The sequence below is a fragment of the Fusarium oxysporum genome, chromosome 1 (genome assembly GCF_000149955.1).
Source record: "Fusarium oxysporum f. sp. lycopersici 4287 chromosome 1, whole genome shotgun sequence".
NCBI lineage: Eukaryota > Fungi > Ascomycota > Sordariomycetes > Hypocreales > Nectriaceae > Fusarium > Fusarium oxysporum.
Genome location: NC_030986.1, coordinates 1,867,886 through 1,879,114, shown reverse-complemented (window position 1 = coordinate 1,879,114; position 11,229 = coordinate 1,867,886). Strand labels below are relative to the sequence as shown.

The following is an 11,229-nucleotide window of genomic DNA, read 5'->3' as shown; positions in this document are numbered from 1 at the left end:
CTTTCTTGCTCCCTGAGGGGCTCATGCAAGGCATTGAGCGAAGAGAGGCGTCATGGTGACAGCGTCTGGCTGATGAGATTAAAGTACAGGCCCTCTAGCAACCGTAAAAAAATAAAACTGCGGCTTCGCTCGTGGTTGACCCACTAATAAGACATCTGCTCCATTTGCTGCCCGCAACCAGCAACGGGCTTTGGGGTGAGACGAGGGCGGGCCAGAGTGGATCATGCCGGGGCACGTTCCCCAGAGCTAGAGTGGCTAGCTAGGGCTAGTAAGGCACAAACACCCCTAGATGCTACGCTGCCTGAGTTGCTTTCGGCACCTCAGCGTGTCTGGTCAGCTTCGCAAGCAGGTAGAAGTGGAGGCGGCGGGGGGCGGACGACAATCCCCTTGACGCTAACGCTTCCAGGGTCGTCCCCAAGGGTCCCCATCAGAACTGGGGGATAGAAACTCCATCGACCAATAATCGGAAAAGATCGAGAAAATGGCGATCAAGGGAGTTTTACTGTGGATTTAGGGTGGGGACCGATCCAATGCCAACATTTTCACTGCTTATGGCCTGCGCCAGCCGCAACAGCAGCAACGTCTGGATAGATTCGGCCAATTAACCCATGACAAGTGCCAGAGGGCACGAAAACTTCTTACAGCAATGGAAGCAAACTGAACCCGTTCTTCGTTGTCAAGGCTTTGCAGGTTTACACTGCTCGAGATTAGCCCGAATATGTAGCTTTGGTTTTGGAAGCCACATGGCAAACAACAGCATCATTACGATCCATTTGATAATCTCGTGCTCTGTAACTTGACCATCAGAATGGCGTGCCGAGGAGTGAATTATCTTGTCAAACCTCGTCTTGTTGTTTCTTGGCCAATCAACCTTGTGCGGATGCCCTCCATTAGTCACCGTGGGAACTCTATCTTGTCGTTTCTCTTCCCACAGCGCCCCATCAACAGTGCCTGCGATTTGTTTGTTTGGGCGCGGACGCAATCCCGGGCGCCGAAGGGTGTCACAATGAAGTTGACGAACCCTGTTGGAGACTCGACTTCCACTCAGCTCAGGTGGTTTCCCCATCTCGGCAAGACGGGGTTGTTGAAGGAGCCATTGCAACCAATGACACCCGGCGACACTTCCTGATAACCTGATGAATGAGGAGGTTTCCCATATGATCCGTTGAAGCTGACTGGCTCAGTTCTGACCGATTGACCCTGGCCTCTGACTCCTTACACCCCTCTCGAATCGCCAGATTGACTTCCACTTTGCAGCTGTGTATGCCAGGGTTTCTTGACACGAAGGACGAACTTTATGTTCCTTGGTCCAATACGAGTAGGGTATTCCTCCATTTCATCAGTACAACCTCGATCTGAAAACCAATCTCTGCAACCTTCCGGTCGTTTTGCTCCGGAATGCCAATCATGTACATCGGGCGTGCTTTTTGAACCCTGAAGCCAGTATTCAGGGTCCCTCCACTATCAGTTGAGAGGCGGATGCGTTTACAAGCAGATAATTGTTTGCAGATTTACAGCACTTCCATCGCGCCCCGTTGACGTCACAAATCCTAGCCGAGCTACCTTGGCTAAATGAATCCAGTGTCACTCGGCCTCTTCAGGGTGGAATAACTCGTGTAGAGCTCATCAAAGTCGATGAAAATGATGAGATTGTTCGATCAGATACGTGATCTGGTCAATACGTTTCGCTACAGCGACGTTCATCTTTCCAGCTATGGATGACATGGACACCAAGCCTTGACAGGGTTTTAGGGATCTGTCTAGGATAATGAGCTATCGCTTGTAAATGACAGGCCCTATTCGTGCATGACATTTCTTCTCTTCAATTCTGATGACGCAACTGGTCGGACCAGGCTGAGAGATCTTGGTCTGAGCAACCTACGGGCACGATCTTGATGAACTGCTGGCGGAACATTTGCAACTGGAGTACCTTCAACATCCAAAACGGGCCACGGGATGGAGACAGACCTCGCTTTAGGTCGAACACTTAATTATCAAAAACCTCCGGGGAGTAGCTGGGCCGGAGGCATGCTCCGTTAAGCATTCAAGATTGCCGTTTCATACCAACCGGGGAACAATCTTGATTTCGGGCTGCAGGGCCACAACAGAGTTTCAAAGCCGGCCTAATGAAGCGGTCGGAGATCGAAGTGCTTCCAGAATACTGACTAGACTGGCTCGAATGGGAATGCACGGGCTGTACTCGATCACAAAAACCAGGAAGAATAAAAAGTACGCAGATGACCGCAGGGTCGACTGTGTCAGGCAAGTTCCTTGGTAACTGAGTAAAAAAAAAGCAACAAGGGTCCTGTTTGACTGATCAGCGGGGCAAAAACGAGTGGCGGCAGCATGAAGCGCATCGGCTTCCACTGAGTGCGATCGAAGCATCGAAGGGGATCGGGTCAACGATGCTCAGTTAAGATCTTAAGTCAGGAGGGGGATCGGTCCCTTTTGACTTCTTAGGCGGTGCCCTGCGTGGAGTGTGCGTGGTCGGATGCCCTGGCAGGCCAGCCTCATCGGTCCCGTCCGCGTGGCTCTCGAGGCTCCCGCCGCCTCAGCGACCGAGGGGGCTTGAGACCAGATATCAAGGGTTTTCAGGGAGTCAAGGAGACAAGGGGAGGGGCGTGAAGACATGGCGCCGGAGAAGAGGGCCCGTAGAGCACGAGGGGATCAATCTAACCTCAGGGGACCCCGGCGATCATCCATCATCTTCTAATTCCCCAAGGACAAGGTTATCTTGCCTGCCTTGGGCAAGGCACGTCTCCCGGGCTCCAGAGAGAGAGGTCTAGTGAAGCACACATGGCGGGCAGGGACCAAGGAGCAAGGCATCATCAACAAACAGACTTAGTGTCGCTAAGATGACCTGGTGGAGGGAAGGTGGTTTAGGGGACCTCGACTATGACGCGCCGCTGAGCCATGATGCGATACCGTACCCTCTTTCGCTTCATCACTCGGGACGCCCAAGACCACATCGACCAATGATGTAACCAGGTCGACGACACCCTCGTTCCTTCGGGGTAGATTGTCAGGCACAAGCGGCAACCCGCCGTACGCCAAACCAGTCAACCGGAGCCAAGCAGTTGTCCCAGGCTCCCACCAGCCAGTAGGAGCGAGTCCGGCCACGACGGGGGATTTGCTTGGTCGTGGGCGATCCTCGTCGTCTACGAACCTAAGGTAAGGTATTGCCGAAATCTCTCAGGTATCATTTTATTTATTCTTCAATCTTCTCTGGATCATGCAAGTGCGTGCCAGGCTATCACCGCCTTTCTTTTTGTATGGCATCAACTTCGATATGTTTCCACCACTTACATGCCAATCCACACAAGGTTACATTCTCCTTGATGGGCCTTTACTATGTTGTGTTGTTTTGTCTTAGCAACTTGGTAGTTCTTATCATCTATAGGTCGAAGAATTTATAGCTATGTAAATTCGTTCACGATAGTAGAGTTTACCGATCCTTGTATTTTCTCCGCTTCGTGTTGCTTTGATGGTGACATGGTGACATGGTGACATGGTAACATGATGGTGTTTTTTTTCTTTTTTTTTCTGTTTTTTCTGTTTTTTTTTTTTTCATATAATGTTTACACATACATGAGCTACTCAGGAAGCAATAGAATAACATGTCACCAAAGTCGTCATAATATCTTCCCACACGAAATCTCAATGTCAACCGCGCAATGCAACTATATCCATTCGGTAATCCTCTTCTCGGCTAACCTAACCCACAACATCGCATGCGTTAACTATCCTTTCCAGGATAGACAACCCCAGACAACCTGGTGCTCTCTACCGCCCCCCCCCCCCCTTTTCTTTCTGATGTGTATGGTGGCATCGCCTTTTCATCCTGACAAAGTCCAGGCTGTTGTATATCAACATTCTTTGCGTCACCATGCCACCATGGATCCCTTGGAAACAAGCAAAGGGGTGCTCGATCAATCAGGCCCGGCATTGAGGGTGCGCCATGCCAACTTTGCTCGTCTGTTCCAATATGTGGCATTGTAACAGCTGGAGGAGCAATGTGTCGTAAAGAGTACTGAGACAAAATTCTCATATCTCGATACCCTGAAACAGATGTTTCTGGCGGTGTGCCGGTATCCTTGTCGAGACAAGAACAGGGCCATCAGCTACTACTGTACTGTTACCCTGTAACTGTGGCTGTGACTGACGAGTCCGTCCTTGATAGGCAACTTGGGACTTGTTTTGACCTCAGCCTGAAGAGCAAAAAACGGCCGCGCCATGTCAACAACGTACGTCCGGAATCTAGGAACACGACCCTAGTGTAACTGCGAAAGGAATATGCACAGCACAAAGGGCCTCTCGCGATGCGACGTAGAATCCTTTCAGTGAGAGAAAGGACCAATATGCTACGGCCATGTTTCCCGTTTGACAGGTCACGTTGATGGTGAACTTTGCTGATCACTGTCGATCGATCGAGATTTGTGATTTATATTTTTCCTTGGTCAGCCCGTTTTTGGATTAAACACCCTGGTGCCCGTGTCAACTACTGGACTGCACGGAGTACTGTACGGCAAACTTGAATCTACCAACGACTTTGCCTTAGTTTCGAGCTTTGTCCAAGCCGGTTTCTCAACATTACGGTCTCGTGTTTAATCACATTCCGGATCAAGGACAGCATGTTGTAACCAGCCAGAGCCATTCGAAACTACCAGAGATAGAGAGCTAATTACTTTCCCATGCTACTCCGCTCCTGGGACTCGTAGATCCTCTCCCTGAAACGCCGTTTTCGCCAAACACCTGCCCGAATGAAATATCCGTCTGTTTCTTACCGTGCACTCTTCAACTATTCCTCGCTGATCGTCGTAGTTGGTAGCAATGCTGCGCGCGGGGTCGCTGCAGGACCGGTTCCCCGAACCGCAAGCTGTTGTAATACATGATCATCATGATCACCATCGGCGATGATCATGATGATGCAAATGTCCGCTTTCCCATGACAGCGCTGAACTTTCCCATGACAATCAAGCCACGTAGTGACCCCTAAAGCACTAAGTTAACATGTGGTGTAGGAATGATACTGAGGCCATAATTATTTTGATGCTGAGGCACTCGTTTTGGTTGACCCTGTATCGACACGTTTGGCTGCTGGGAGCTCTGGCACCTTGAAAACGCTTCCACTTGACGACCCCCCGACCTGTGTGAAGCTGCCACCCTTGAACCAGCGGTCCTCCTCGGCCTTGCGCTTCTTGCTGAGCTCTGCCTGCATCTTGGGGTCAACAAGCTCCAGACCTTGGACGGGTGTGAATGACAAAGACGATGCCGTGCCGGTTGCTGAACCGATGGTGCTGCCAACTCCCGAGGCTCGTAAGCCGCGTCCTCGTAGATCAATGTTAGATGCTTGGCCAAAGCCACCGATAGACGACGCAGCACCACCCACGGTGCTGTTTCCGCCCCAGCCCTTGTTTTTGGCACTGAGCTTTGCGCGTGTGCGCTGGTCGATCTGGGTACTGCGAATGCGGCCGTCGTTGGACTGACCAATCATTCCCATACCAACAGTTGACTCGCCAGTGCCATATCCAACCTCCCTCTCCTCCTTGCCAAATGCCATGCGGTTTTGTTGCTTGCGAAGATCAGTCATAGCGAGAGCCTCCTTAGCCTTGCGAGCGCGTCGTCCACCTCGCTTGCGGGATGGCTTGTCGTCTGGCACAGGGAGCGCACGCTGTCCTTTGTTGGGAGGTGGCTCTGTCAGTTTCTCAAGGCGTTCAAGACAAGCTGATTTGAGCTCCTCTCCTGTGGATCCGTCAGGACTGGAGTGTGTGCGATCAACCCGGGCAGCCAGAACTAGCTTGGCTGACACGATTCTCAAGGCTTGCTTCTTCAAGTCGCTGGGAATGCCTCGGATCATCTCCGAGTTGTAAAGGTAGCCCTGCTGCCGAACACCTATGTTCGTAGCAAGCCCCGAGTGCTTCTTCTTGGATCCCCAAGAGGCGATGTTGCAAGCAGGCGTCTTGGAGAGACCTGTCAGTCCGCCTGCCGCGTTGAGGAGTTGGGCGGCCGTAAGAGAACCAACAAGGGCTGTCAGGTTTGGCGCAAAAATGTTCATGCGCGACTGCACGTACTCGACAAGAGTCTGCTTGGCCTTGTTGAGGGCAATAACCATATCACATGCCTTGTAGACGCGCTGAAGCTCTTCGGGTGTCATCTCGTGGCCCTTTGACGTGGTGGCCTCCACCGTCACTATCATGAGTGACGGTCCATCAAGGACGGACTTGAGGGTTATTCCAAGCGGGTTGTCAGTCGAAGTCTGCAGGGCCTTGATACTCTCCGAATCCAACGGGCCATTTCCGATGATGGCAACGACCTTGGCATATTCGAGCGGCGTCGTGACAAGTCGCTCGAGCTCAGGAAACCTTGTCGAGTAGTGGTCGCGAATGAACTTATGAACGAGTACAACCTCGCCATCGATCTGGGTTGAAAGACTGTTGGACTGCGTCAGAAGATGATACTCGGGATGATCTTCGATGTTTCCGACGTTGGTAGTCTGCGTCGCGGCTTGCGATCGGTAATGTGCGATTCTCTGTAGCGTCCGAGGCAATACGTCAGGGCTATCCGTCAAAAGAACTGATGTAAACGAATCGTCCATCAAGATGCGACCGTTGATGCGGCTCGGTTTGAAGGGGGCAGTACTAACCTCGAGAATTGGTTCAAGCGTTTGCATAAGGCTGGCAACGCTTCTCACATCCTTTACTCCTCCAAGCTGCATCTTCTCGACCTTTACTTTTGTTGCTTCGGAGTCTTCCCTGTCGTTCAATCCATCATCCGAATCTTCGTCGTCCCTCGTCTCAGCGTCGCCATCCAGCTCCATGGCGTCACGGTTGCCGGTTGCCTCTTCGTCCTTGATGAGGCCATCATTCAGCTCTTCTTCGGCCTCATCGCCTGAGCTTCCAAAATCGTTGAGGAGGTCGTCTGCGACAGTCGACATAGTGGCGTCGTGTATAGGAAGGATGGTATGAATGAGTAAAGGTGATTGTCGCGAAATAGTTTGTGGAGTAGGTAATTTGTCTTGACTATAAATACTTCCGCTTCTAGGCTGCGAGGCTACTGAGCGCCACATAAATAAAGTGGGACTCTCTGTCACATTGAATTATAATTGGTTGGCCGCCCACACACTTTTGCGCCTTGCTCTGTCGCGTCGCTGTTGACTTTCAACTCTATTTCATCACCTTGACTCTCCTTTTCATCTAAATTTTGCTTCACACCAAAAATAATCGCCATCATCAACTTGAGCCCTCGAAAGTTGGCGATCGTACGATGGAGTCGTCCAGAGGGCCACCGAGGGTGAAGAACAAGGCCGCCGCGCCTGTTCAAATCAGTGCCGAACAGCTTTTAAGAGAAGCTGTCGACCGTCAAGAAGTTGGAGTGCAGGCCCCCACTCAACGATTTGCTGATTTGGAAGAACTTCACGAGTTTCAAGGACGGAAGAGAAAAGAGTTCGAGGACTATGTGCGACGCAATCGACTCAACCTCAACAACTGGTTGCGATATGCTCAGTGGGAGTTGGAGCAGAAGGAATTTGCCCGCGCCCGGTCCGTCTTTGAGCGCGCACTCGACGCACATCCCAACAATGTTCAGCTATGGATTCGGTATATCGAGTCGGAGATGAAGGCGAGGAACATCAACCACGCGCGAAACCTCCTGGATCGTGCCGTCGCTCGCTTACCGCGCGTTGACAAGCTCTGGTACAAATATGTCTACATGGAGGAGATGCTGGGCAATATTCCTGGAACGCGGCAAGTATTTGATCGATGGATGCAATGGCAGCCAGACGAGGCAGCATGGAGCTCGTACATAAAGCTTGAGAAACGGTACGGCGAATTCGAGCGAGCAAGAGAAATCTTTCGGACCTTTACCATGATTCACCCTGAACCCCGGAATTGGATCAAGTGGGCCAAGTTTGAGGAGGAGTTCGGTACTAGCGACCAAGTGCGGGAAGTCTTTGGGGAGGCCGTGGAGGCATTGGGAGATGACTTCGTCGATGAGAAATTGTTTATCGCCTATGCTCGTTTCGAAGCTAAGCTAAAAGAGTATGAGCGCGCTCGTGCGATATACAAGTATGCCCTGGACCGACTACCAAGATCGAGGTCAATGATTTTACACAAGGCATACACAACATTCGAGAAACAATTTGGCGATAAGGACGGAGTGGAAGATGTTGTGCTGTCCAAGAGGAGAGTATATTACGAGGAGCTTATCAAAGAGAACCCGAAGAACTACGACGCCTGGTTCGACTACGCAAAGCTCGAAGAGACTTCACAGGACTCTGACAGAATTCGAGATATATACGAGAGGGCTGTTGCTCAGGTTCCACCAACACTGGAGAAGCGGCACTGGAGGCGATACATCTATCTCTGGATCTTCTACGCCATATGGGAAGAGATGGAGGGACAGGATGTTGAGCGGACACGGCAGATTTACGACACCTGCTTGGGTCTGATCCCACACAAGAGGTTCACGTTTGCCAAAATCTGGCTCATGGCGGCGCATTTCGAGATCAGACAGGGTGAACTTACCGCAGCGCGAAAACTCCTTGGACGCGCGATTGGCATGTGCCCAAAGGACAAAATCTTTAACGGTTACGTTGACCTTGAACGCAAACTATTCGAGTTCGTGCGGTGTCGCACTCTGTATGAGAAGCACATCGAATACAACCCGGCAAATTGTCAGACATGGATCAAGTTTGCTGAGCTTGAGCGCGGTCTGGATGATCTGGACCGTACACGCGCCATCTTTGAGCTTGCTGTCCAGCAACAACAGCTCGACATGCCCGAGCTTCTATGGAAGGCGTACATTGATTTCGAGGAGGAGGAAGGTGAATACGAGCGCACGCGAGATCTTTACGAGCGCCTACTTGAAAAGACGGACCACGTCAAGGTCTGGATCAGTTACGCGCACTTTGAGATCAACATTCCCGAAGATGAAGAGGAGGAGGGTGATGAGGAACAGCCAGTCAGCGAAGAGGCCAAGGAGCGAGCACGCAAAGTATTCAAGCGAGCGCACAGGAGTATGCGAGACCGAGATCTCAAGGAAGAGTGCGTTTCGCTACTCAACGCCTGGTTATCATTCGAGCGCACACACGGCTCAGTGGAGGACGTGGAGGCTGTGCAGAAACAAATGCCACGCAAGACGAAGCGCCGGAGAAAGCTCGACGACGACTCGTGGGAGGAATACATCGACTATGTCTTCCCTGCCGATGATAAGCAGGCTGCCGACGTGTCCAATCTTCTGGCCATGGCACAGAGCTGGAAACAACAGGCGGGTGGAGGTCTTGGCGCATGAGGCTGAGCCTGAGTATGAGCATTCAGTCACTGCTACCAGGGTCAGGATACCACAGCTGGTCTACAGTGCTGTGTCCTATAGAGAGTAATGAGAATTTATCACGATATCAACTGAGGCGTCAGTTTTTGTATCCAATCGTGAGAATATGCACCACCACCACCACCACCACACAACACAGGACTCCATGGTGTGGGGGAGCAGAAGCCTCTTGTCCTTGCGTGAAAGCAATTAACTTATCTCCTCTACTTCCACTTGGCTTGGGCTGCATACCTTAAAACCACCTCGTGATCGAACAACCTCAGCTGTTTGGCCGAGCTGTCAATGAAGTGGATACTTGATAAGTGACGTCATGGCTTGATGACGTTTCGGAGCTGAGCCTCAGATTTATTAGAAACAAGAATCTACATACTAAGTAGGCCAGGGTATAAGCATCGTGGGGTTTATTGGAGTACCTACGGGATATCAAACGATGAGCGGACAGGTACAGAACAGGGATTTGGAAGACTGTAGTGAGATCAAGGGAGAACAACCCGTTTTTACTTTTGAACCTAATTGTAGGAAGCCGTTGTCATTCACATCACCCAGTAACAGCCAAATATTGTTTCATCAACACCAAAGACGTAACAGGTTTTATTATAAGCCAGTGTCGTTCATTATAGGTCATGATTCGTCAAAGTATTCTGGGGGCTGATAAATCGACCCCCAAGAACCTCATCTGCTATCCAGCATAACAAGTTGTTCATCCAGATATCCAACATGGCAAAAGGAAAGAAAAAAAAAGAAAAAAGAACACATCGTGCCATCCACATACATCTTTTCGTGTGCCCATATCCCGTTAACTTTCAAGGGACACGTCTTGCCATCTTCACAGGCCAATTCCTGATTTCTTGTCGCACTTGGTCCAATCGCCGAGTCTTGATCTGCAAGCCCCCCGTCTTTCCAAAAAGCCGTTCTTCCCGAGGCCGTCTACCCGTGTTCCCACCACTTCATCATCGTGCATATAGTGATTTGTTATCACCACATGCTCGTCCCGATCCTTTCTTACCGCCCCTCTCTTCCCATCTCGCTGGGTCAACTCGTGCCACTCTTGCTTGCTTCCCCGTTTCCAGTCCTCTACTAGACCCTACCCCATTCATCAACTTTAGCAGAATAGAGCAGCTCATCGTTAGACAGATATGCGCACGTATGTGCCGGTGTGCCGGGATATGGTTTCGTTTTTGCTTCTGTGCCTGCAGGGATCGAGCCACTGGCTTAGTATCGGCGATGGTCTATTTTAATCATCGTCGTTAGTCTTCGTCTTGAATACACATGTGAAACAAACGTGGGAGAGGTTGCGGGGAGAAAGCAAATCTGCTTCATCTATCTGATGCAGAGGAATTTCAGCAAAATGAACGCCAGCCACACCACGCAGCGCAACAGGCCATATTCACACCGTTTCCTTCTCTTTCTCGTCTTCCCATTCCTCTCCTCAGGGTTTTCATTGCCATGTGTCCAAAGAAAAAGCACTGCCGTTTGATTGGCTCAAGCTTCTCATGAGCCAAATAAGTCGTCTCGTCATAAGTCATGATTTAAGATGTTTGGAGTTGTATAGGTGAGTAAGCGTGAATGCCGCCCAACACCCAGTCAGGCTCTTAGTGAGGAGATGGCAGACCGTTGGGATTCCTTCTGTAAGTGTCTGTACCATACGGCTCTGCTGGGAAGGTGTTGCCTCTGTAAGGTTTGCCTCCGTAGTCTTGCGGGTCAAAGTATTCATACTCGATATCCGAGTCATACCCATCCCGTCGAGACGAAGGAGCCCAACTGTCTGCTCTCCTCCTACCGTCACCCATTGACTGTTGCCGTAAGCGCCTTTGCACTCGCTTCTCATGACGACGAGCCTTCTCTTGTTGGAAATTTTTGCACTCATGTATCAACTCTTTGGCTTCCTTCATCTCGGAAATG

The 11,229-nt window shown here is 50.8% G+C and overlaps 4 protein-coding genes across 4 annotated transcripts; 1 reads left to right on the top strand and 3 right to left on the bottom strand.

The window, feature by feature from the left end:
• Positions 1-2,537, bottom strand: FOXG_17803 (uncharacterized protein). The gene has a single exon (XM_018397790.1). The coding sequence runs from the start codon at positions 1,064-1,066 to the stop codon at positions 677-679; it is 390 nt and encodes a 129-aa protein (XP_018231697.1). The 5' UTR covers positions 1,067-2,537; the 3' UTR covers positions 1-676.
• Positions 2,538-3,182: 645 nt separating this feature from the next.
• On the bottom strand, positions 3,183-4,369 carry FOXG_17802 (uncharacterized protein). The gene has a single exon (XM_018397789.1). It carries the CDS (start codon positions 4,046-4,048, stop codon positions 3,737-3,739), a length of 312 nt encoding a protein of 103 aa, XP_018231696.1. The 5' UTR covers positions 4,049-4,369; the 3' UTR covers positions 3,183-3,736.
• A 29-nt stretch (positions 4,370-4,398) lies between these two features.
• On the bottom strand, positions 4,399-7,008 carry FOXG_00086 (uncharacterized protein). The gene is made up of 2 exons (XM_018376168.1): positions 6,644-7,008; positions 4,399-6,529 (listed from the first exon to the last, which is right to left on the bottom strand). The coding sequence occupies exons 1-2, from the start codon at positions 6,932-6,934 to the stop codon at positions 5,042-5,044; spliced, it is 1,779 nt and encodes a 592-aa protein (XP_018231695.1). The 5' UTR covers positions 6,935-7,008; the 3' UTR covers positions 4,399-5,041.
• On the top strand, positions 4,972-10,890 carry FOXG_00085 (pre-mRNA-splicing factor clf-1). Its single transcript, XM_018376167.1, has one exon. It carries the CDS (start codon positions 7,264-7,266, stop codon positions 9,286-9,288), a length of 2,025 nt encoding a protein of 674 aa, XP_018231694.1. The 5' UTR covers positions 4,972-7,263; the 3' UTR covers positions 9,289-10,890.
• The last annotated feature ends 339 nt before the right edge of the window (positions 10,891-11,229 follow it).

Excerpts from the sequence above, each read along its gene's own strand:
- FOXG_00085 (XM_018376167.1), top strand. The coding sequence starts at position 7,264 with ATGGAGTCGTCCAGAGGGCCACCGAGGGTGAAGAACAAGGCCGCCGCG.
- FOXG_00086 (XM_018376168.1), bottom strand. The coding sequence starts at position 6,934 with ATGTCGACTGTCGCAGACGACCTCCTCAACGATTTTGGAAGCTCAGGC. Across the intron at positions 6,530-6,643 it reads CGCTTGAACCAATTCTCGAG|AGAATCGCACATTACCGATC; the intron begins GTTAGTACTGCC and ends CGGACGCTACAG.
- FOXG_17803 (XM_018397790.1), bottom strand. The coding sequence starts at position 1,066 with ATGGGGAAACCACCTGAGCTGAGTGGAAGTCGAGTCTCCAACAGGGTT.
- FOXG_17802 (XM_018397789.1), bottom strand. The coding sequence starts at position 4,048 with ATGAGAATTTTGTCTCAGTACTCTTTACGACACATTGCTCCTCCAGCT.